This window comes from Muntiacus reevesi, chromosome 8 (genome assembly GCF_963930625.1).
Source record: "Muntiacus reevesi chromosome 8, mMunRee1.1, whole genome shotgun sequence".
In the NCBI taxonomy this organism is placed as follows: Eukaryota; Metazoa; Chordata; class Mammalia; order Artiodactyla; family Cervidae; genus Muntiacus; species Muntiacus reevesi.
In genome coordinates this window covers 61,282,800-61,309,014 of record NC_089256.1, presented here as the reverse complement: position 1 = coordinate 61,309,014, position 26,215 = coordinate 61,282,800, and the positions used below count along the sequence as shown (strand labels likewise).

Below are 26,215 nucleotides of genomic sequence, written 5' to 3'. Positions count from 1 at the left end.
TTGGAAAGTAGGTGTCTTGGACCTGAAATATGTAGTGCTTAAATAACTAAGTAGTTTTTTTGAGCTCAGCTGTTTACATGTCACATTGGGATGGCCACATCAACGGAGTGACTCACTGTCACTTTGGTGCTAATAATCAACCTCTGTCAGTTTTCCACCATTCTGGTCCAGTGTTAACATTGTGGCTGTTATAGGTCTAAAAAAAAGACCTATTTTTTTCCCCATACCAGATGAGTTAAGGATGGAAAAGGTATTAAATTTGTAGGTGGCAGACATGAACAGAAGGCAGGGTTCAGTACTATCCTGTTCTAGTCATTCACTGGTGGTCTTGAAATGTATCCCCTGCAGATAAGGGGAGACTACTATGTACTTGGTTTTGTGTATAAAACCTAGTGTAGAATAACCAGGATGGAGTTTTTGTCAGTACCACTTTAAGTGACTATCAGAACAAAATCTTCTCTTAAGCTGGCTATTTTTAGTTTGCAAAATGTAATTTATGAAATGGATGATATGTATTTGGTTTACTGAAAGTCAATTGATTTAAATATTCCTAAAGGTCCACTGTTAGAGATATGTCGTGGAAATCACCTTGCTTCAGCATCTCCCCAATACTTTATTGCTGGTAATAAAACTTTCTAGTCATGATGAACTGTTCTTTTAATATCCTGCTGGATTTCATTTTGTATCTGTGCATATTTACAAATGAAACTGGAGTGTCCTTTCCCTCTAAGGATGCCTTTTGACTTTAGGTTTAGATATATTCTTTTTGTTGATAATTTAAAAATAGTTTGTTATTCTAATTTCCTTCTTTCATATCATAGTGAGTTTTTGTTATTGTCACGTTTAATTTTATTGAAATCAGAGAATATGGTTATAATATTTCCTAATTTTGCAATAATTTCTTCATTGACTTACATGATTTAATTTAATGAATTTTTATAGCTATTTCAAACAATATTCCTTTAGGTTCAGAGTTGTAAAGTCTGGCATGTAAATTGCATTATGTATGTCATCTGTATTTTTATCTGGTTTTTTTTTTTTTTAGTCTTCTAAATTTCTGAGAGAGATACGTTCAGATTCTCTTATGATTGTGATTTTCTTAAATTCTTTTATTTCTGGTTTGTTTTGTATGTCTTGACATGATGTTGTTTGATGTATAGTTTGATATATCTTTGTGATTGTGTCTTTTTAATAGTAACATACTCTTTTCTGTATTAAATGTTTTTTGCCTTAATTTATTCTCTGTGTTATTAATCTTACCATGGCTGCTGTCTTTTTGTTTGCATGTGTGTGTATATAATAATTCTGTGTCTGGCATCTTTTACTTACCATAAGTATTTTGAGATTTATTCCTGTTGTTGGTTGGATCAGGAGTTCATTAGTTATACTACAGTTGTTTACCCATTCTCCTGTTTCTTTTTTTGTAGATATTTTTGAATTGTTTATTTGGTTAATAGGGGAGAATGTATTCTTTCATTCAAATGCTTAATAAAGGAGGACTGATTGTCTTATTTACCAAGGAGAAGATATTTTTTTTGAAACAAAAAATATAAAAAGGACAGGGCTGAAGGATTACAAAATCATTATTAACATGTTAGGAACATTGTATGGAAGCAGATGGAAAATGATTGTATTGCTACTCCTGTCCCCCCTCTTAAATCAGATAGGAAAAGTCATCTTTAGTGAAAGCACAGAACTCAGTAATTCTGATGAGATTCAAATACCATGAGATCATGGAACTGTATATTGAGAAGGTACCTCATTTAGCAAAGTTTTGAAGAACCTTATCAGATTTAATTTCAAGAGTTGTCCTTATCTTACATGGTTTGGTATTTGTAAGACAGATTTCCAGGACTAGATTCTTTCTAGAGATTCTACGTCTTGTCTAGCTTAAGAACTTTTAGTAAACCTTTGAGAACCTTTTACTGAGAATTTCTAGTGATTCTATATTACATCATTTCTTTGTATTTAAATTACACAGTTTTCTTTAAAAATTTGTTTTTATTTTAGCATTTATTTCAAAGTATAGAGCATTAAAAGATTGTGTTTTCTTTTTGGTCTTTAACCTTTTTCAAAAACTCAGACTTGTTTATCTTATTTGAATGGGTATGATAATAGGGTAGTTTTGCTTTCTTACATTGTACATGGAGGTGGGGAAATGCGTATTTTTAAAGTTTAAGTTGATAGTGTTTGCTTTTTATAAAGAGGCTATTTCAGAGAGACAAGAATTTTAAATTAGAGGACTCAGCATTACATACTTTTCTGTATTTGGATTTGGTCCCTTGGTATGGAGAAAACCCTTTCTCACAAATTATAAGCAGTAACTGATTAAAAAAAAAAAAACAGTTTATGTGTCAACATTCTTTTCAATTTTATTTGATTCAAAACCTTAAGAGGTTTAATAGGACATTTTGTTTCAAACTTGAACCTGACACTAACAGCTGTTCATATTTCCTTTTCATAAATCTCAGGATTAAACAAGATGAATCCCAAACTTACTCTTAGATTGATCGTTTGTTACACATTCGACTCACTGCATCATAGTGAGAGCCTGCCTTGGCATATGTGCCTACCCTTAGCTAGCATATACTTGAATGTGCCATGTGTGTCCTTTAATATTGTTGTTTAGAACAGAAACATCTGAATTATTAAAAATGCTCATTAAGACAAATCTTCCTGAATATATTTGTCGGGAACTCAAATCAATACCCAGGGATAACAGGAAAAGCTTTATTACAGTGGCTGCATGATATAAGAATTACCTTGGCAGCATAAGTTCACTCATTGGTTTTCTTCCTTACTCAGCCCACCTCTGCTCCACCATATTCTTCTATTTTCCTCCTTCTGTTCTCCCAGTTTTAGAGCAAAAGTCAAGAGAGAATTTTGCTTTGTCCCTTATGTGACAGACTATTTTCTTCAAGAATCCACAGCCTTTGCAGGAGGAGCCACCATTGCTCAAGAGAGTACTTGGGGAGACAGGTATGGGAGGAGAATAGGAATATGAAATCCACAGGATGAATGAGTGAAGGTGGTGCTGGACACACTCATCTTTACGGATAGTCCAGTAAGACTCCTGGCAAACTGTAGAAGATAGTTGGTCACTGAGGAAATGGTATGGCGCAAAACAGACGGGAAATCTGCTGGACTGTATCTCCCTCTGATTCCAGGTTTATCTTGAGACTAGGAGGTTGTTTTCATTGTTTTTCTCTATGCAAGGGAAAGGAATGGGGTTTATTGATTTTTTTAAAAAATTTTTTAATTTTTATTTTTTTTTAAATGTTAAGCCCCTTGGCATTTATTTTTTTTTTTTTAATTTTATTTTATTAGTTGGAGGCTAATTACTTCACAACATTTCAGTGGGTTTTGTCATACATTGACATGAATCAGCCATAGAGTTACACGTATTCCCCATCCCGATCCCCCCTCCCACCTCCCTCTCCACCCGACTTGATTTTTAAGAAAGTTTTCTTTGTGTAACTGCCTAAGATTTTTTCAGGTTTTCTTTAACTAGTTTCAGGCCAAATGAAGAAGGCTAGAAGAATAATGCTTTACTCTCACTTTTTATAAGCTTTAAAAATAGAAAATAATTGTTGGATTCAGGACCTTTCTAAAAATACTCACCTATATTCTAAATTACAGCTGATAGGTGGTGATTGTGAACAAACATTAAAGGGCTTGATTTAGAATATTTATAAATGTTGGGGGATTTTTATAAATGCTGTAGGACATTTTTAGGCTTCAGTCCAGTTCAGCCGCTCATTCGTGTCTGATTCTTTGCGACCTCGTGAACCACAGCACTCCAGGCCTCCCTGTCCATCACCAATTCCCGGAGTTTACCCAAACTCATGTCTTTTGAGTCGGTGATATCCAGCCATCTCATCCTCTGTCATCCCCTTCTCTTCCTGCCCTCAATCTTTCCCAGCATCAGGGTCTTTTTAGGCTTACGGCTGTTTTAAAGATAACAATGATAGGAAAAATGTTTTCCTAGATCCATGATTTACCTACATTCATAAAATTAGATAATGAGTCTCTCCCAGCCTCTCCCACTTGTACCTCTGAGATGAGTGAAAGAACTGAACTAAGAGAGGCTTTTAAATTGTTATTTCTGTTTGAACTCTGAATGGATAAAAAAAAATTTTCAAGTTAATGTTTTATTTTCATTAATTTTATTTTAAAACTTTTTATTGCTTTAAATTCATATTGTATATTTTTGTCTTTGGCTAGATAAACAATCTCCATCAGTGGTAAAGGAGTGGTTTGGAAATCAGGGAGCTTTTCTTATCTTTTCTGTGTCATAGATTAATCCTCTAAGGGGCACCTCCTCTAACCTCCCTGGACCTGTTTTCTTAGCTGTATGTCAGTAGACTCACTGCCCAGTAAAGGAAACACCCGCCATACGCAGTGCTTATTCAGCCTTTGTAATTTAACTAGTTCAAATTGAGGTGTGCTCTAAGTGTAAAAGTCTTGGTGCAAAGATAAGAACGTAAGATATCTTACTGATAATTTGTTTATATTGACTATATCATTAGAAGGATAATATTTTGGGTACATTAGTTAAATGAAATATATTATTAAAATTAATTTCTTTTTCCTTTTTAAAATGTGGCCACTAGAAAAATTTTAATTGTTTGTGGCTCACATTATGTGTCTTTTGGACAGTGGTGATCTGGACAGCATTTCCTAAACTGGCTCATGAAATATTATAAATGCTCAATGAAACACATTGAGAGGAGGAGTGTCAGGGAACTTCCTGAAGTGATAAAATGTTCTGGGATCTCGGTTGTCCAGTTTAGTAGCTACTAACCACTTATGGCTACTGAGCACTTGAATGTGGCCATCAAGGTTTTGCATTCATTATGTCAGCAAATCTGGAAGACCCAGGAGTGGCCACAGGACTGGAAAAGGTCAGTCCTCATCCCAGTTACCAAGAAGGGTAGTACCAAAGAATGTGCTAACCAGCGGACAATCTCATTCATCTCCTATGCTAGTAAAGTCATGCTTAAAATCTTGCATGCTAGGCTTCAGCATTATGTGAACCCAGAACTTCCAGATGGCCAAACTGGCTTTGGAAAAGGAAGAGGAACTAGAGATCAAATTGCCAACATTCGCTGGATTTTAGAGAAAGCAACGAGAATTTCAGAAAAACATCTATCTCTGTTTCATCGACTGTGCAGAAGCCTTTGACTGTGTGGATCATGACAAACTGTGGAAAGCTCTTAGAAAGATGGGAATACCAGACCATCTTACCTGTCTCCTGAGAAACCTGTATATGGGTAAAGAAGCAACAGGTAGAACCCTGTATGGAACAACTGACTGGTTCAAGATCGAGAAAGGAGTACAACAGGGCTGTCTGCTGTCACCCTGTTTGTTTAACCTATATTCTGAGCACATCACGAGAAATGCTGGGTTGGTTGAGTTACAAGCTGGAATCAAGATAAGCAGGAGAAACATCATCAACATCAACTATGCAGATGATAGCACTTTCATAGCAGAAAGTAAAGAGGAACTAAAGAGCCTCTTGATGAGGGTAAAGGAGGAGAGTGAAAGTGCCGGCTTAAGACTCACTATTAAAAAAACTAAGATCATGGCATCCGGTCCTATTACTGCAATGCAAATAGAAGGGGAACAGGTGGAAGTAGTGACAAATTTCCTCTTCTTGGGCCCCAGAATCACTGTGGACGGTGACTGCGGCCATGAAATCAGAAGACGATTGCTTCTTGGCATAAAAATGATGACAAACCTAGACAGTGTGTTGAAAAGCAGAGACATTACTCTGCCGACAAAGGTCTGTATAGCCACGGTTGTGGTCTTCCCAGTGGTCATGTACCGTTGTGAGAGCTGGACTGTAAAGAAGGCAGAACGCCAAAGAATTGATGCCTTCAAACTGTGGTGCTGGAGTAGACTCCTGAAAGTCCCTTGGGCAGCAAGATCGAATCAGTCAATCTTAAGGGAGATCAACCCTGAATATTCACTGGAAGGACTGATGCTGAAGCTCCTGTATTTTGGTCATCTGATGCGAACAACTGACTCATTGGAAAAGTCCCTGATGCTGGGAAGGATTGAGGGCAAAAGGAGAAGAGGGTGTCAAGAGGATGAGATGGCTGGACAACATCATTGATGCAATAAACATGAACTTGGGCAAACTCCGGAAGATGGTGAGGTACAGAGAGGCTTGGTGTGCTGCAGTCCATGGGGTTGCAAAGAGTCAGGCATGATTGGGTGGCTGAACAACAACAACAGTGTTCTGAAATGTAGGAAAAGGAACTGAATTTTAAATTTTATTTAATTTGAATTAAGTTTAAGGAGCTGCATATGACTAGTGGCTCATGTATTGGCACAGTGCAGATTTAAAGATTTATGGGATAGTTTTATTCAAAGACTTGTATACCTAGGACTTGTTTACTGTATTGCAAGCTTGTTAGTTTAATATGTCTATACAGTTTGTTATGAATAATAAAAATCGGTAACAGTAATATTTATTAAGTACCTGTTATATAGTCTATACTATATAAGTACCAGAGAAAGAATTTGTATAATAAATTATTTACAGAGACACATTGCTCATATTCTGTAATACACTTAATGTACTGTGGATTCCAGGATACTGTGTGGGCTTACCATGTTTTCATGAAAATCTAGTTTCTTTCCTTTTCCTTATGAAGGCCCTTCTGTGAAAGCCAGGCTTCTTTTGGAAAGTTTAAACAATGTGCTGCATTGTTAAAGTATTTTCTCTTGAAAGGGAAATCCATGTTTTGTAACAGATGATGATGATTTTTTTTTCATTGAACTTTTGAAGTTAATTATGCATTTGATTTTAAAAAGGATGTGTGTGTATTTACACAGACTTACAAGCTTCTGCATTATATAATATTTATTCCTTTTGTATGTGTGGACATGTGTAAGTGTTGAGACCAAGCAGTGTTGTTAATTAATGTATTATTGCTTCACAGTGAAGAACGAATGTCATCATGTCTGGCATCAAGCGAACAATCAAAGAAACTGACCCCGATTATGAGGATGTATCTGTGGCCCTTCCGAATAAACGGCATAAAGCAATTGAGAATTCAGGTAGAAGTTCACCGGGCTTAGGAAATTCTTTGTTGACATATGCCTTCCTGTTAGATTTATAGGAAATTAAATGCATTTCCACTATTGTCTATATTTTGAAGAAGTTTATGAGAGGGATTAGCTAAGTTATTGCTTTCAATAAGTCCAATAAATATGAAAGTATCATGAAACTTAAAGTCAGTATTCAAATGCATCGTGTGGCCTATCAATTTTTATAATAAAAATAAGAATTGGGAAAGCTGATTGTTTTAGGAAACATCATAATTTCACTTTAAATCTAATCCAACATATGTTCCCATATATTTTATTAGTTTTATTTTTCCTTGTTCCATGGAAGAGATATTTTAGAATTATTTCTGAGGAGCTTATGATAAAACCACTTTCAGTGATAACAGTCTCTGACTTTTATTTAGCCTCCCCTAAGATTATCAGCTGGTTATGTATACAAGGATACATACCATAAAACTAGGCACTATTCTTTTCATCAGTTATGAGGAAAGCTAGTCATTTGCTTCACTACAGGCATATCCACAAGAATGCTTATGCCAGCACTAGTTTTAAATTGGCAGTCTAGTGGCATATATTATGGGGAGAAAATGACATGGGTGATCAAGGGTCCAAATATTCTCTGTAATTTTTTAAATACCCCAAAGCCTGGGTGATAGTTTTTTCATACAGACACAGGATCATTATACAAAATCCCAGGTTTTTCAAGCAGTCATTCAACTTTTTTTATTCTCTTGTAATCAATCATAGTACAATATTTTAACTCTTTGAATTACATATTACTTTGTGTAGTCATTATCTGAATTGAATTGCTTTCAGAGACGTTGTCCTTTTTGCTCTACCCTTCAGGTAGTTGTGATAAGAAACTACTGACTTGCTTGCTAGATCTTAACTTCTGCCTTCTTATGAACTGCTCTTTAGGTCACAGACTGCCTCTCCTTATAGCTAATTCTTTACTTTCTCCGTTGAGGTTATGGTTTTTCAGAAGTCACCACATGTTTCTCTCAGAATCATCATAGATTTCTTTTTCTTTTTTGGTAATTTTATTTTGATATGGTTTCAGTCAGAAAAATCGCAAGGAGAACTTGTATGTCTTTTTTCCAGGTTAATTTACCAGTTGTTTTCATTTTGCCTCATTTGGTTTATCATTCTTTCCTCCCACCCCCAACCCAAACACACAAGTGCATGTATGCAAGCAGATATATATGCACATCGTTTTTTCTAAATCATCAGAAGATATATTAGACACTTGTAAACACTTGTGTATTTCCTTGGAACAAATTTCTTATGTAACCACAGTACAATTATCAGAAGTAGGAAATTTTAACATTTTATAGCACATCTAATCTTCAGTCCACATTCAAGATTTACTAGTTGTCCCAGTATTATAACTGTTGCTCCTCTCCAGAATCATGCATTTAGTTTAGTTGTTATACGTCTTTAGTCTCTTGTAGTCACCTCAAGTTTTCTTTGTCTCTCTTGACTTTAATATTTCAGTGTATTTTGTAGTGTCCTTCAATTTAGGTTTGTCTGATGTTTGCTGTGGTTAGAGACAGCATGTTTAGAAGGAGTGCTGCAGAGCAGTGGATGATGTCAGAAAACATAAGATCAGTTTGCTTGAATGTTAGTGATGTTAACTTTTCATTATTGGTTGTGGTGATCACCATTAGGCTTCTCCACTTCAGAGGTACTGTTGCTGGATTGCTTTGGTTGCTTGAATCAAGACAGCAACTGACTAAGTGCATACTAACTTGGATTATTTTATGTTCTTTGTGCAGCTCGAGATGCTGCTGTGCAGAAGATTGAGACTATTATCAAGGAACAATTTGCCCTTGAAATGAAGAATAAGGAACATGAAATTGAGGTCATTGACCAGGTATAATGATCTAACACTGAAAAAAAACGAAACTATTAAAAAAAACTGTATGTAATGAACTTTTAAAATCTGTTGAAGTAGAATTATAGTGTATTTTTCCCCTTTGATGTTCTTTTAAAAGGCGCTTTCTCATTTCATGGGAGAAAGACCTATGTTTTTTTTCTCTTTAATGAAATGGTGGAAAAAGATTAAAAATCACTTGAAATTCTATCCGAAAAAATAATTCCTCATTGCTCTTGTGCTTTGTGGACAACCACAAAGAAATGTCTTTGTGGACATTTATCAATGAATATACATTTTTATTAATATGTCTGTATATTCTTGCAAGCATCATATTTTGTCATCCTTTTAAATATTTTGCCAATTGGTGGAAATGGTCATTTCTATTAGTTTTTCTTTGATTACTTTTCGGGGTTACTTGCATTTCTTATTTATGAATTCTTTGTGTATATATTCTGTTATTTCCATTTAAAAAAAAATTAACGTTTATTTTAGCGACTAATTGAGGCAAGAAGGATGATGGATAAACTTCGTGCCTGCATTGTTGCAAACTACTATGCTTCTGCAGGACTTCTGAAAGTTTCTGAGGTAAGTTTTCCTCATAAGCAGTCATTTCTGGCCACCTATATAGTTGTGTGAAGAGCGATTAGTGTTGATGTGGAATCCCTGCCTTCAAAAATTTCTTGTATTGACCTTTTGAATTCAAGAAGCCCAGCCTGCCTTCCTGGGTATATATTAATACACACAGTTATCATTGTGTTCACTCATATCCTTCAGTTAAACCTCTCTGCACTGTCAATAATGATAACTGACATTTTATTTTTTTTACTTAATTCTTCTTTAACTAATTGTTAGCACTGTTGCTAGGTTGTGCAGATAAAAAGATGAGTGTAACTTAGTTTTAACTTGCCTTATTCCTCTTCATTTCTTTATAGTTGGCTTTGGAGTAAATTATAGATCGGTTGATTTTTCTCTGACCTTTTACTGCTAATGAATGGCAGTTTTTAGTTTCAGTAGATTTACTCTATTCAAGAAGTCCCGATTTTTTTCCTGCCTACTCTTTTGGAAAATTTTCAAATACATAGAAAAGGTGAAATAAGTACTTGTTTATGCATCACTTAGCTTCAACGATTTTAACAATTTGCCAAGTTTACTTTATCATCTTTATTTTTCTCTGAAACCTTTGAAAATAAAGTTCCAAGCATCATGATGCTTCATCCCTAAGATGCTTCAATCCCCTGAGATTGTCTTCTGTGTAGTCATAATACCTAAGAGAATGAGCCCCTAATATTATCTGATGACCAGTCCATATTTAGATTTTTCTCGGTTGTCCCCAAAATATCTTCAAAGCTGGTTTTTTTTTTTGACAGGATTCAATCAGGGTTCTTGGAGGGGAGTGTGTGGCATACTGCTTTGCGTCATTCCCTGTGGTTTCCACCGATAAGAGATACCTGTCATGTATGGGTCGTCTTGTCATCCTGTGGAGCTGTAGGATATCAAGTTTTGATGATACTTAGGGAAATTTGAAGCATTATTTGAGATTAATCTTAGATAGTAGTAGTTTCTTCTACTGCAGAAGTTTCCGTATTACATTTTAGAGTCTGAACTACTTTTCTTAGGCTACCATAACAAGTTACCACAAGCTTGATAGCTTAAAACAACAGAAATTATTTATCTCATGCTTCTAGAAGCTAGCAGGCCAAGATCAAGGTGTGTTGGGTAGGCCATGCTCCCTCAAGACTCTAGGGAAGAATTCTTCTAGCATCTGGTGGTTAATGGCAGTACCTGGCATTGCTTGGCTTGTAGCTGCCTCATTCCAGTTTCTGCCTTTAACTTCACATGGACTTTTCCCTCTATGTGTCTTCTCTTTTTCTATTTGTATCCAACTTTCCTTCTTGTAGTACACTAGTCATTTGAGTGAGGCCTCCCCAAATCCAATATGACATCATCTTAAGTTGATTAAATCTGAAAAGAATGGGTTTTCAAATAGAAACGTTCATAGGTTCTAGGTGGACAAGAATTTTTGGGAGATAACTGTTCAACTCAGGGCAGATTCCAATGTCATCTGTTATATAGCTTGCCATTGGAGTCAACGAGATGGACGTTGAGCACTAGCAGCTGTACTACATAGGACTGTAGCTACTCTAAAGAGCTGGTTATTCATTTGATGATTTGTTGCCCTTTTTTTAAAAAAACTATTAACAGTACTGAACTGTGCTATTGGATGGTCTAAAAATGCACTGATTTTTGTTATATTCTGATTAGGATTTATATAAGGATATCTAGGTATATTTTTGTCTATTATGATCTGCCACTTAAAATTTAGTTTGCTCTAACAAATACATTTATAGCTCTAAAGTAAACTTTTATTTTTGAAATATAATAGCTTTGTTGCTTTGAACTCTGAAACACTACTCTCTGACTCTCTTACTCACTAAAATTATTTTAATTTCAATTAAATAATTTCTAAAACTTGCTTCTTGGAAGTAACTACAGTGTATTAGTAGTACAGTATATCTGTATCAAGTAACAACACTTCTTATTTTATGCGTAAGTAATAAAACACAAAAAATACCCTAGGCTGGCGTCAGTCCTGGACTGTGCTATACTTTATCCTATGTGAGAGTCATTATATATATGCTTTTTTAAAATCTTTATATTTCTTACAGGAGTGTTTTATTTAGAGCGGATAATGTATTTGAATCAAGCAATATGAGACTTATTTTTTAAAGTCAAATCTGACTTCATGTGTTACTATTAATATATATTTATCTTTACTTTTCATTTACCTTCTGAGAACTTGCATCTTTAGCTTTTAGTGTTAGGACTTTTGCATAATTATTTCTCATTCTGTAGTTTTTGTTGGTTTGGACTCTGTTTTATGGGGGTAGGTGAAGAATGTGACGGTAAAGAATCTGCCTGCAATGCAGGAGACCCGAGTTTAGTCCCTGGGTCGGGAAGATCCATGGAGAAAGGAATGGCTACCCACTCCAGTATTCTTGCCTGGAGAATCCCATAGACAGAGGAGCCTAGTGGGCTATAGTCCATGGGGTCACAGAGTTGGACATGACTGAGTGACTAAGCACAGCACAGGCATGATCCCGAAATAGATAAGGGTTTTTGGAAAGATCAAATTTTTGCCTACTTTTGCTGGATATAATTTAAAGTTTGTTTTGCTTACTTTCATTTTTTTTGCAGGGGTCAAAGACATGTGATACAATGGTTTTTAATCATCCTGCTATCAAGAAATTTTTGGAATCACCATCTAGGTCATCATCTCCTGCCAATCAGAGATCGGAAACACCATCAGCCAATCATTCAGAAAGTGATTCTTTATCTCAACACAATGACTTCTTATCTGACAAAGACACTAACAGCAATATGGACATAGAAGAAAGACTCTCAAGCAACACGGAGCAGAGACCAAGCCGAAATACTGGAAGGGTATATAGTTGGATGGGTGGGAGGAAGCCAAAAGAGAAGGGAAGCAATACTTATTAAGTATGCACACAGTATTTCATTTCATTGGAACCATAAGATATAAGTTAATTATCACTTTTAGAGATGGGGAAACTCAGTCTCTGTGAGGTTGAGGTTATAGTTGTCCACAAGTATCAGAACTGAGAATTAACCTCTGTCTTTCTGATTTTACAATTCAAATCTCTGAGCATCGCCCAGCTCCCAGATGCCATTCATGTAAATAGGAAAGAAACGTTGAGGAGTTGGCAGTACCTTAACTTTGCCCAAGGTCTTTCTACTCTATCAGGTTTATTCTCTCAAGAGCAGTGTCTCTTCAGCAGGTCCCTCTTTGAAATTTTATGTTCTAAGATGCTTTAATAACTGAAATAAACTTGAAAAATAATAAGTAGAATTGAAAACTTGTTTATTACTCTTCGATCCTGTCAGTTTGTTGTTTAAATTCCGATCTTACACTGCTCTGAAATTCATGGTATAATACTTGACTATCAAATCCTCATTGGATAAAACCAGTGGTTTTTCTCAACCAGATGTTCTGTGATAGAGGAAATTCCCAGGTTGCTTTCCACATACTCAGATATCAAAGATTTGATTATTTTTGATAAAAATATTTTCTGAGGCCTTCCCTGGCAGTCCAGTGGTTAAGACTGCACTTCCAAAAAAAAAAGACTGCACTTCCAATGCAGAGGGCATGGGTTTAATCCCTGGTTGGGAAAACTAGGATCCTACATGCTGTGTGGCATGACCACCACCACCCACCCCGCCCCCAAAAAGAATTCTGATTACAAATTCATTATGTTCGTTGTTGAAAATTTTAAACTACAGAAAAGTCATTCATAATGCCACTACCCCAAATCAGAAGTGTTAATATTTGGATTTAGTTGTTGTATAATTTATGGGGAAATACTGTGTATGGTTTTCTTTTTTAATTAAGATGAATTTAGGTCATGCTAGTCATAGGATTCAGAAACCTGCTATCTTTTATGTAATATACATGCTCATGTTCATGTAACATACTTAGTGTTTACTGTGTACCAGGCACTTTTCTAAGAACTGTACAAAACAATCTGAGTTGCATACTATTATCACCCTTATTTTATAGATGAGGAAACTGAGACAGAGAAGTTAAGTGATTACCAAGATGATACATCCAGTAAATGTAAGGTCCAAGTCTTAAACACTGGCTGTCTATCTCCATAGTCAAACTTTAAATTAACCATTATGTGTAAACTGCTTCTTACTGAAAAATTTGTAGTAGTGCAGAAGATTGGAAAAAAGGTAAATTTCATTGACCCTACCACCCATTTCCATTTCCCAGAGGTAACCTTTGTAGTAGTTTCTTGTGTATCCTTCTACATCCTATTTGTATATATAAAGCCATTCTATGTATGACTATTAAAAGCACACATATGTGGAATTACAGTGTACAGACTTTTTCTATAATAGAAAAATTACAGTAAAATTATTCTTTCATGCTCTGAGAGGAGCCATAAAATCAGAGAATTTTGTAATTATAAAAAAGAAAAATTGAATTAGTCCATTTGTACCTTGTATGATTTTGTGGTTTCTACCTATTGAAAATTGTTCAAATTGAAAATGAAACTTGATTATGATTTTTTTCTAGGACACTTCTAGTATTGCTGGCTCCCATAAAACAGAGCAGCGGAATACTGATCTTACCGGAGATGAGACTTCACGACTTTTTGTAAAGAAAACAATAGTAGTGGGCAATGTGTCCAAGTGAGTATTCAGTTGAATTGTCTCATTTTCAGTCATCCAGTTTCGGTAATACTCTGGCATATTATTATCATAGTATTACAGTAGGAATAGGCCTCAGGAATTCTTTTTCCCAAACTCTTAGTTGTTTTAAAAGTAAATGAAGTTCCAGAAACTTGAGACTGCTTCAGTGTGTCTGTTCATCTTTGACATGGAATAAAATTGTACTTAGTAAAAAAAATTTTTGCAGACATGAAGTTTTATGTATTTTTAAAAAACACTTATTTGGTTGTGCCAGGTCTTCGTTACAGCATGTGAGATCTAGTTCCCTGACCAGGGATCGAACCCATGCCCCCTGCATAGGGAGTCCAGAGTCCCAACCACTGGACCACCAGGGAAGTCCCACTTTTATATATTTTATTAAGCGTACAAGTGTGGATAACTTTGGAGGAATTTTGTCTTCTTCTGACCTAGTTCTGTCCTTAGGGGCCTTACCTAATTCCTAAAAATGTTTGTTTGGTTGCCCAAATTGAAATGTTTTAAATTTATAACAAAAGGTTGTAGAGCATGTCTTGAAGACAGAATTCCTCCAAGATAAAGGGCTATCTAACGGTGTGATCTCATGCTGTCTAGTAGGAGCATCATCATTTTTGCCAAGTGTTTAGGAATGGATAAGACATAAATCTTCAACAACTTAAGAAGTTTATTTCCTCACAAAACTTTATCTTCTCTTCTCCTCACTCGGCATTTCCTCCATGCTGCTTGTCATTTTTGTCACATTATATCATTATTTCCAATTTTCATACATCTTTTCCAAATCAGACTGGAATCTCTTTAGTATAGAAAGTGTATCTTGTTTATTTTTGTATCTTGAAGTAGTTGATGTTCAGTAAATTTTGATTGGTGAATAAATTGATATATTTATGAAAATTGAAATTAGATTCAATTATTGAAACTAAAGGATTCCGAATTACACTGAATATCTGGGGAGGGGAATCAGATGTCAGGGGAGTCTTCCAAATCCCAGTTAATGAACCACTGATAACAAACAGGAAGTACATTAAGAATCTCATGATAATACAAAGATGCTCAGTAGTCTTTGTAGTATTTAAATAGAAGCATAAAAATTTAAATAGAAGCATAAAATATGACTGAGGCAATTAAGTTTTCTGTTTTATAAGTTATTTTAGAATTAGCATGCATTTAGCTAAGGGAACTAATATGTAGTATTGAGGTCTCACCTATAGTACAAGACATGTCAGCCCAGAAAAGGCCAAAACTAGAAATTCAGGTAGGTTCACCAGGCCATGAAAAGACTGGGGAGAAACATTTACTGACATTTTCAAGCAGTTATGTCTAATTTGTGGATTTGGGGCTTTAAGGCCAGCTAGAACTTAATGACTGACTGTGGACTTTATAAATGATGAGGAATGATTGGCATGAGAGTTATAAAGTCCTTGTTTGTTCTGGAAGAGGGTAAAAATATTGATTTACTTTAGACTTTGTTAAGAATAATTGTTAGAGTATCTAAGATAACAACTAAAAGAAAAGACATAGAGGTTTAAACTTTAAAAGTAGTAAGGAGGGCTTCCCTTGTGGCTCAGTAGTAAAGAATCTGCCTGCCAAAATGCAGGAGACACGGGTTCAGTCCCTGGGTTGGGAACATCCCCTGGAGAGGGAAATGGCAACCCACTCTAGTATTTTTGCATGAAATCCCATGAATAGAGGAGTGTGGTGGGTTATATAGTCCATGGGATCATAAAAGAGTCGGACATGACTTAGCAGCTAAATATCATCATCATCAGTACACAGAAGTTGATTGTTTCTGTAAGACAAACTTAGAAAACAACTTTAAAAAGATGCATTTACTCCAGCAATAAAAAATGTAGCATAATAAATCAAACAAGATATGCTGGCCTTTTATGAAAATAAATAAAAATTTTATTGAAACACGTGAAGGAACTAAATGATTAGAGCGGTATAGCATGTTCATGGATAGGAAAGCTCAATGTTGTAAAGATATCTCTTCTTCCTAAGTTGATATGTTAATATTTTGATTAAAATGCTGATAGGGTTTATGAAATTCATAGGCTGGCTCTTATATATGGAAGAGCAAAGATAAAGATAGGACATGAGCACTCCTAAAGAAAAACTGGGTTAGGCAACTTGACCCACTGTATTGCTAAGGATAAACCATAGACATAGATGAATGTACAGAAGGCCATGACCATATTTTCCAACAGAATGTTTTAAGGAGGCCTCATGAAGTAAATGGCAACCTACTCCAGTATTCTTGCCTGGAAAATCCCATGGACGGAGGAGCCTGGTAAGCTACAGTCCATGGGGTCGCAAGGAGTTGGACACGAATGAATGACTGCACTTTCTTTCTTTCTTTCTTTCATGAAGTAAATCCAGAGCCTCAAAAGGAAGGGCTAAGGATTCTAGTTTTGCCATGGTCAGTACTTAAGGAAATATCTTGTTTTCTTTAAAGACAAAGAAGCCACTTGCAACCTTGACAGCAATGAGTAGGAAACAGAAGAATTCAGAGTTCCAGCACTTTTGAACCTGAATGAAATCACCCCAAAGGCTAGATGTTTCCTAACCCAGGAATAAAGTATGCTAGTTTGTTTCTACCTAGTATACCCACTTAGCAGGAAAAGCAGGATTATTATTATTATTTTTTTAATTGCCTGATGATAATTAGAAAACAAAACAAAAACTTCATGGGAATGCCTCTTTGGGCCTCCCCCCGCCAAAAAAAAAAAAAAGTTTAAAGAAAAGGGTTAACTGCAAAGTCTTACTTTGGTTAGGTAATATGGCTGTTAAATATTTCCTGAATTTTAGGGTTTTTTTTTTAATGGAAAAGTTTCTCTAGCCCTTAAGCTCCTGGTAACCATTTTTCTACTCTGCTTCTATGAGTTTGAGTTTTCTTTTTAGATTTCACATAGAAGTGATACCCAAGCAGTATTTGTCTTTCTTTGCTTGACTTATTTCACTTACCATAATGCCATCAAGGTCTGTCTATCCATGTTGTCAAAAATGGCAGGATTTACTTTTTTCTCAGGACTGAATAATATTCCTATGTGTGTGTTAATATCTTTATCTCCTTAAAAATTTTTTTGTTTAATTGAAGTACAGTTGATCTAGCAACATTATATTCATTTTATGTGTACAGCATAGTGATTTGATATTTTTATATATTGCAAAATGATCACCACAGTAAGTCTAGTTACCATCTGTCACCATAGTTATACATTACCTGTACATTACATGACTTGTTTATAACTGAAAGTTTAGTTGGTTCCCCTGCCTATTTATAAATTAGGTATTTTTGTTTTGTTTTTGTTTTGCTGTTTTGTGAGTTATGTTTTGAATATTAACCCTTTATCAGACACATGATTTAGAAGTATTTTTTTCCATTCCGTAGGTTGTCTTTTCATTTTGTTGGTGGTTTCCTTTCCTGTGCAAATGCTTTTTAGTTTGATGTAGTTCTACTTGTTTTGGTCTGGTATCATTGCCTCTGTTTTTGGTGTCAGATCCAAAAAATCATTGCCCAGACTGATATAAAAAAGCTTGCCCTTTATACTTCTTCCAGTTTTATGGTTTTAGGTCTTAAATTTAACTTGTGAATCCATTTTGAGTTGATTTTGTGTATGGTGTGGATAGAGGTTCAGTACATTCTTTTGCATGTGGCTTTTCAGTTTTCCCAGCACCATTTATTAAAACTATCCTTTCCCTCATTGTATATATTAGCTTCCTCGTTGGAAATTAATGATCAGTAACTGTGAGTTTATTTCTTGTCTCTCTCTTTTGTGCTGTTGGTTTGTGTTTTTATTCCAGTGCAACACCGTTTTGATTATTGTAGCTTTGTAATATAGTTTGAAGCCAGGAAACATGATGCTTTCAGCTTTTATCTTCCTTTTCATGATTGATTTGGCTATTCAGAATCTTCTGGTTGCATGTAGATTTTAGGATTGTTTTTCTATTTGTAAAAAATGCCATTGGAATTTTGATAGAGATTGCATTGTAGTATGAAAATTTTAACTGTTTTTCCAGTTCTTGAGCACAGAATATCTGTGCCTTCTTCAGTTTCTCTCATCAGTGTTTTATAGATTTTTAGTTTTATTTTTGTTTATTGAAGTATAGTTGATAGTGTCTTACAGTTTTCAGTGTATAGGTCTTTTATCTTTTTGCTTATATTGCTAAGTGTTTTATTGTATTTGATGCTGTTGTAAATGAAATTATTGTCAATTTCTCTTTCTGGTAGTTTGTTGTCAGTATATAGAAACAACTGATTTTTAAATGTTGATTTTATATCCTGCAACTCTACTGAATTCATTTAATAGTTTTGTGATGGAGTCTTTAGGTTTTTCTATGTATGATATTATGTTTTGTGCAGAGACAATTTTCCTTCTTCCTTTTCAGTTTGGATGCCTTTTCTTTTTTGTGTGTGGGTCTAATTGCTCTGGCTAGGACTTATAGTACTGTGTTGAATAAAAATGGCAATAGTGGACATCCTTGTCTTGTTCCTGATCTTAGAGGAAAATCTTCTGGCTTTCACCATTGAGTATGATCTTAGCTGTGGGCTTGTCATGTGTGGCCTTTGTTATTTTGAGAAATGCTTCCTCTATATGCAGTTTGTTGAGAATTTTTTTTATGAATAGGTACTGAATTTTGTCAAATGCTTTTGCTGCATCTTTTGAGATGATTATATAATTTTTAGCCTTCATTTCATTAATGCGATGTGTTTCGTTGATTTTAGATGTCAAACCATCCTGTACGCCTGGAATAAATCTCACTTGCTCATGTTGTATGATACTTTGAATGTACTGTTGAATTCTGTTTGTTAATGTTTTGTTGAAGAATTTTCCATTTACTTTTGTCAAGGATTGTTGTTTAGTCACTCAGTCCTGTATGACTCTTTTGTGACCCCATGGACAGTGTAGCCTGCCATGCTACACTGTCCATGGGATTTCCGAGGCAAGACTACTGATGTGGGTTGCCATTTTCTCCTCTAAGAGATCTTCCTGACCCAGGGATTGAACCAGCATCTCCTGCACTGGCAGGCAGATTCTTTACCACTGAGCCACCTGGGAAGCCCTTTATCAGGAATATTGGCTTGTAATTTTCTTTTCTTGTAGTATCCTCATTTCACTCTGGTATTGGTAATTTGGGTTCATGAAATGAGATCGTTTTTTGGAAGAGATTGAAGATTGGAATCAATTCTTTATCTGTTTGGTAGAATTCACCCGTTAAACCACTGGTCCTGGAATGTACTTTGTTGGGAGGTTTTTGTTTGCTGATTCAATCTCCTTACCAGTAACTGTTCTGTTCAGATTTCTGTTTTTTCGCCATTCAGTCTGGGTAGGGTCTCTTATTTCTAGGTTTTATTCATTACTGCTAAGTTGTCCAGTTTGTTGATGTGTAAGTGTTCTTAGTCTTTTATGATCCTTTGTATTTGTGTGGTATCAGTTGTAACATCTCTTTCATTTATAATTTTATTTGTTTGAGTCCCTCCTCTTTGTTGATAAGTCTCTGTAAAGATATTTGTCTATTTTATCTTGTCAAAAAACCAACTCTTCCTTCTTTGACCTTTTCTAATTGTGTTTTTAGTCTCTACTTCCACTCTGATCTTTGTTATTTCTTTCCTTTTCCTAACTTAGGGTTTAGTTTGTTTTTCTCTTTCTAGTTCCTTAGGGTATAAAGTTAGGTTGTTAGATTGAGATCCTTTTTTCTTTATGTAGGCATTTATCACTATAAGCTTCCTTCTTAGAACTGTTTTTGCTGCATCACTTAAGTTTTGGTATGTTCTATTTCCATTTTCAGATGTCTCCAGGTATTTTTTTATTTCTCTTTTGATTTCTTTTTTCACCTATTGATTGGTAAGTAGTACATTGTCTACTCTTTATGTATGTGTAAATTTTCCCATTTTCTTCTTGTAATTGATTTTTAATCTTGTTTTAAGTAGTAATTAATTGGTTTGTTAGAACAAAGATTTCAAGTCTTTTTTTTTCTCCCTACTCTAGGTATATACCTCCTGATAAGAGAGAAGAAAACGACCAGTCAACCCACAAGTGGATGGTATATGTCCGAGGCTCTCGTAGAGAACCCAGTATTAATCATTTTGTCAAGAAAGTTTGGTTCTTTCTTCATCCCAGCTATAAACCAAATGACCTTGTGGAAGTTAGGTGAGCACTACTTGAGTTATTAAATCTGAGAAGTACAGAATTACTGAAGTGAAAGGAAAGTGATTTAACTTAAGAACACACCTTTGAAATTCTTGTATTATTAATAATTTATTCAGCTTTGGCTTTTAGTCACAATATAATTTTAGCTGTGGTTCTTTATTGCAGATTTCTGTCTCACCAAACAGGTACCATCCCTGCCTGTCAGGTTGTTACCATATGAATTATACCAGCTTATTCTGCTCTCCTGTGGAAATAACTTGTTTATATAGATATAGATTATAAAAATGTTACTGTTTTTATTCATATATATTAGAATTTAATATATTAGAATTTAATAAAGGATTCTGACTTTATAGAAATACCTAATGTAAGTTCCCCATGATCTCACCCTCTCCGAAGTAACCTTTAATGATATTTTTTTCTGTTTTTAATCTAGCATAGCTGTTGAAATTTTTTATTGTGATTATTTCACAAAGATGGAATGATTTTTATATATACACACACACACACATTATATATATACACTTTTATAAAATTTGTTTCATTAGGTGTATTGTTCACATCTTTATGTGATGTTACCTATCACATGCATGTTCACTATATGAATGTATTGTAGAAGTGGTTATGGTTTATTATCAGTGAAATCTCCTGTATCTTCAGCTTTCTTCAGAACATTCCTTTAGAGCACTCCTGACTCTTAACTAAAACCTAATTCCTGAGAACACTGCTTCTCCTGAGAAAACTTTCAAGTGGCAACTGTTTTTTTTTTCCTCTCACACACCGTGTATACCATTGGTTCTAGAGGTGGGTGCTTATCTGTCTTGTTTGTATTTGTGGCTTCCAGATCAGTGAATTTCCCCTTCTTTTCTCTAAAAACTCCTTCTCCTTTGAAATTTCATAAGATCTGCTGCTTCTCCTTTTTGGGAGCATTTACTGATTTCCTAGTCATTCCTCTTTCAAAACAGTTTTAGCACCTAGTGTGCTGATATTCTCTCTACCAGTACTCTTGCCATCACTCTTAAGGACTTTGACATGCAGATAGACAAGTCTCCCAAAACCTTGGTCTCCCAGTTCATTGATTTCCTTACTTTAATAATAAGATTATGGTAGTGATATACCTAGAGAAGGAAATGGCAACCTACTCCAGTGTTCTTGCCTGGAAAATCCCAGGGACGGGGGAGCCTGGTGGGCTGCCATCTGTGGGGTCGCACAGGGTCAGACACGACTGAAGTGATCAGCAGCAGCAGCAGCAGCAGCAGCAGTGATAGACCATGAAATCTAAGCTGAGTAAGGAGAGAAGGAGATTACCTTGGGATATTACATAATAGCAGTAATGGGTAGTGAAAACTGGTGTGGATAAGAAATGAAAATCTCTATGGGGGGTCAAAAAATAAGTCTATTTCTAATAAATAGATTAGAAATGGAGCTGGAAGATAGGCGTTGTTGGTCAAAAAGTCTAATACTTAGAAATGAAATTTTTGTAGCTAGTACAGAACATTTATCTTCATATGGATATTTAGGTATATATCAATTATCAGCTGATCTGTCCTTTCATATGCATTCAGTTCTCACAAAAACATGGATCCGATGCTAGATTTTGTTAATAATTTTGACTTCTGTACTAATACTATACTATTTTAATTGTTTTGCTTAATAGAATATGCTGATCTTAGGTAGAGTATGTTCCCCTGCAGAGAAGGCAATGGCAACCCACTCCAGTACTCTTGCCTGGAAAATCCCATGGATGGAGGAGACTGGTAGGCTGCAGTCCATGGGGTCGCTAAGAGTCGGACACGACTGAGCGACTTCACTTTTACTTTTTACTTTCATGCATTGGAGAAGGAAAAGGCAACCCACTCCAGTGTTCTTGCCTGGAGAATCCCAGGGACGGGGGAGCCTGGTGGGCTGCCGTCTATGGGGTCGCACAGAGTCGGACACGACTGAAGCGACTTAGCAGCAGCAGCAGCAATTCCCCTGATTATTATTATTATTCTACAGTTTTTGTCTTGGTCATTGTTGAGTACATATGTTGTTCCAGATTACTTTAGAATCTAAGTGTTGATTTATGGATTGAAATCACATTGAATTAATGATTAATTTTCACACTTTTTATGATATTGAATCTTTCTATCTTGTCTACCCAAGAGAATGAATCAGCGTAAGAGTTTTCCAGTGCAAACAAGGTTTTTTTCTTTTACTTCCTGTATTTTCTTGACATATTTCATTTGATAGAACCTTGGGAAAGTGTTGCTATTCTGTTTTATTCTAATGGTACAGATTGATAAAGGAGCAATTACATTCATAGGCTCTTAGACATTAGAGTTGAAAAGACCTTGTTTGTGATTTTGTTTCAGTCTATACCTGATTTATGAAACCTTTTAGAAATACCCAGTACAGCTCATTTAGCCTCACCTAGAATTCCACTGGTGACCTAGATTTGTTTTCTTTGCTAGGAATACCATCTTCCTATTGTCTGTCTTCTTTGCTTATACAAACATACATATGCTTATGTCTACATACATGTACACAGTGTAGCTATCTTTCTTAAGATCTGCCGTTTATTCTTTAAGACATAACTCAGAAATTAACTTTCTCAATGATTCCTTCTTTACCCTACTTTCTTACAGGGGTTAAAATACGAGTAAATGATTGTTTACTTGAATTCTTGGAATGCTAACAGTATTTTGTACTTTAAGATAACTTAAGATTAACAGTATTTTCTGAGTTTAGATATCCTGACTCCAAATTAGCCCATTGTTTTAATACAGATATTTTAGTGATTTTGTTAAGGAATAGTAGGTGAGTTTAAAAAGCACTTTGTCTATAAAGATATAAGTATTAATATAAAAAACATGTCTTAATGTCCAGGCAAGAAATTCCCTTATACAGTAAAACATCAGCAGCGACAACACTGTTTTAGGAAAGCATTTTATTTAATATAAAACAGGTGAATCAGTTAAAATGTATTAATCATATTTTTTACTGATGATAAACATCTGATTTACTATTAAGTACAATACTATGATTTTTAAATAGTATTTTAAAAGAGAACCTTGCTCGTGTGTTTCTAGAGAAACAGTTTGTTAATGATCAACCATACATTTTCATAGCAACTAATGTATATAAATTTGTTATTACAGTTACTAATTTACATGTATATCTCTCTTACTGGATTCAGAACTTCTGGATGTTTGGGACTTTTTCTTAATTGTCTTTATGTCCCTGCAGTTCAGAATCATGCCCGGCATGTAGTAAATGCTCATTTCATGTTGAGTGAATTCTGAATTTATGATGTGGGCCTTTCTATTTGTAAGTGGCTATGTTTGTTTGAAAGTTTTTAATTATATTGAGGACTATAAAGAAAGCTGAGCACCTAAGAATTGATGCTTTTGAACTGTGGTGTTGGAGAAGACTCTTGAGAGTCACTTGAACTACAAGGAGATCCAACCAGTCCATCCTAAAGGAGATCAGTCCTGGGTGTTCATTGGAAGGACTGATGCTGAAGCTCCAATACTTTGGCCACCTGATGTGAAGAGCTGACTCATTGGAAAAGACCCTGATGCTGGGAAAGATTGAAGGTGGGAGGAGAAGGGGATGACAGAGGATGAGATGGTTGGATGGAATCACGGACTTGATGGACATGAATTTGAGCAAGCTCCCAGGATTGGTGATGGACAGGGAAGCCTGGCATGCTGCAGTCCATGGGGTTTCAAAGAGTCAGACACGACTGAGCAACTGAACTGAATCATATTGAGGAGAGTTCTAACTTCCTTTAACTGCTAACCAGTACACTCCCATACATTTTGTGACATCACATAGAATCATTATAAACTCTTTTCCATATAGCTGTTCAAATATTTTTAGAGCACTGTTAGGTCTCTTCTGTTTTTCTCCAAGCCAGACATCCACATTTGTTTCAGTTGTTTATGTGACTTTGTGTTCCTCTGCCCTCCAGGTTATATTCTCTGGCACATTCCAGTTTATCTGTATTCTTAAAATATTCTTCTTAGAACTGAACTTTAAACTTCAGGTATGACAGAACATTAACCTGTGTCCTTGATTTAATTTAACTCTATGTTCCTTAGGAGACTTTTTAAGATGTTTCTTGTGTCAAAGTATCTAGAGTAATGTGATAAGTAGGTGAGATCTTTTCAGCTGACTTGAAACTTAAGGATAATCTCTCTGAACCAAAGTGCATGTGTGTTTCCCATGCATTGTGAACCTCCTTGTCAGAGCACATTACGTGATGAAGAGCATGGGTAGATTCTGCTCCTACAAACCATCTGTTTTCCATTAAGTTCAGTTGCCGTGGCCATCCTTAGCCAACTTTCTAAAAGCTGTGACTGTAAACTTTGTTTTTAGGCACAAGACAGTCACTACATGTATGCTAGGCTTAGGACTTGATATAGGGATTGCAAACATGGAGAACACATGGTTCCAGTGTTAGAATATTCCTGGCCTTGGTGTGTGAGAGACTACAATGGCCTAGGCCCCCAAAGGACTGTCCTAGTGAGCCTCTTCAAATTTATCATTAAAAAAAAGGGGGGGGGGGCACTCTGGAGCCTGTTCCTTGAGTTTAAATCTCAGATTCACTACTTAATTGCCGTGTGACCTTTGGCTAGTTACTTAGCCTCGCTGTGTCTCAGAGAGGATATTTCATATTGTGGTTATAAAGATTAGATTAGTTAATAGATATAAAGGGCTTAGAACAGTAGTAGGATTATGCTAAATAATAGAAGTATTTCCTTCTGCTGCTGTTAACAAGGAACAGAATGTGTTTACACTTCAGGGTGGACAACTTAGTGGAATGTTTTAGATTTTTTTGAAGGTCCTATGGAGGAAGAATTTGTTTGTGATTGCAGAAAGCATATGACTTGCAGGAGGAAAATGAAATATTTTTTATAACAAAGCTCTTCAGAAATGTAAGCCCTTTCTTGCTCCCTGGCCATCTTGGCAGCTGCTCTTGATTGGGGGCATCCTATACCTAAGACCAGAAGGTGGTAGCTGCAAAGAAAGTGACAGAGTCACTAGAGTCACTCAACTCTGGGCTCCAACTGGTTAAGAAAAGTGGAAAGTATGTGCTGGGCTACAAGCAGACTCTGAAAATAATCAGACAAGGCAAAGCAAAACTGGTCATCCTCACCAACAACTGCCCGGCCTTGAGGAAATCTGAAATAGAGTATTACGCTGATTGGCCAAAACTGGTGTCCATCTCCACAGTGGCAATAATACTGAATTGGGCACAGCATGTGGAAAATACTCCAGTGTATGCACACTGGCTATCATTGATCCAGGTGATTCTGATATCATTAGAAGCATGCCAGCACAGACTGGTGAAAAGTAAATTGTGTACAAATTTTCTTTAATAAAACTGGCCAGGCACAAAGACAGAACTATAGATCAGTGGAACAAAATTGAAAGCCCAGAGATAAATCCACACACCTATGGACACCTTATCTTTGACAAAGGAGGCAAGAATATACAACAGAGAAAAGACAATCTCTTTAACAAGTGGTGCTGGGGAAACTGATCAACCACTTGTAAAAGAATGAAACTAGAACACTTTCTAACACCATGCACAAAAATAAACTCAAAATGGACTAAAAATCTAAACGTAAGCCCAGAAACTATAAAACTCCTAGAGGAAAACATAGGCAGAACACTTCTGACATAAATCACAGCAGGATCTTCTATGACCCACCTCCCAGAGTAATGGAAATAAAGGCAAAAACAAACAAATGGGACCTAATTAAACGCTTTTGCACAATGAAGGAAACTATAAGCAAGGTGAGAAAACAGGTTTCAGAATGGGGGAAAATGATAGCAAACGAAGCAACTGACAGTTAATCTCAAAAATATACAAGCAGCTCATACAGCTCAATAC

The 26,215-nt window shown here is 35.6% G+C and overlaps 1 protein-coding gene and 1 pseudogene across 7 annotated transcripts in view; both read left to right on the top strand.

The window, feature by feature from the left end:
- YEATS2 (YEATS domain containing 2) overlaps positions 1 to 26,215 on the top strand; it is a 97,137-nt gene that overhangs the window by 13,461 nt on the left and 57,461 nt on the right. For 5 of the 7 annotated variants that reach the window (XM_065942994.1, XM_065942995.1, XM_065942996.1 and 2 more), the window contains 6 exons: positions 6,951 to 7,068; positions 8,853 to 8,950; positions 9,446 to 9,538; positions 12,149 to 12,394; positions 14,052 to 14,167; positions 20,170 to 20,331. In XM_065942994.1, the coding sequence (XP_065799066.1) occupies positions 6,969 to 7,068; positions 8,853 to 8,950; positions 9,446 to 9,538; positions 12,149 to 12,394; positions 14,052 to 14,167; positions 20,170 to 20,331 (815 nt within the window). In that variant the 5' untranslated portion in view covers positions 6,951 to 6,968. Of the gene's footprint in view, positions 1 to 6,950; positions 7,069 to 8,852; positions 8,951 to 9,445; positions 9,539 to 12,148; positions 12,395 to 13,529; positions 13,587 to 14,051; positions 14,168 to 16,099; positions 16,470 to 20,169; positions 20,332 to 26,215 lie in introns of those variants that run through there. The other 2 variants (XM_065942998.1, XM_065942999.1) reach the window with 2 other exon arrangements.
- Positions 24,578 to 25,675, top strand: LOC136173528 (large ribosomal subunit protein eL30 pseudogene; annotated as a pseudogene).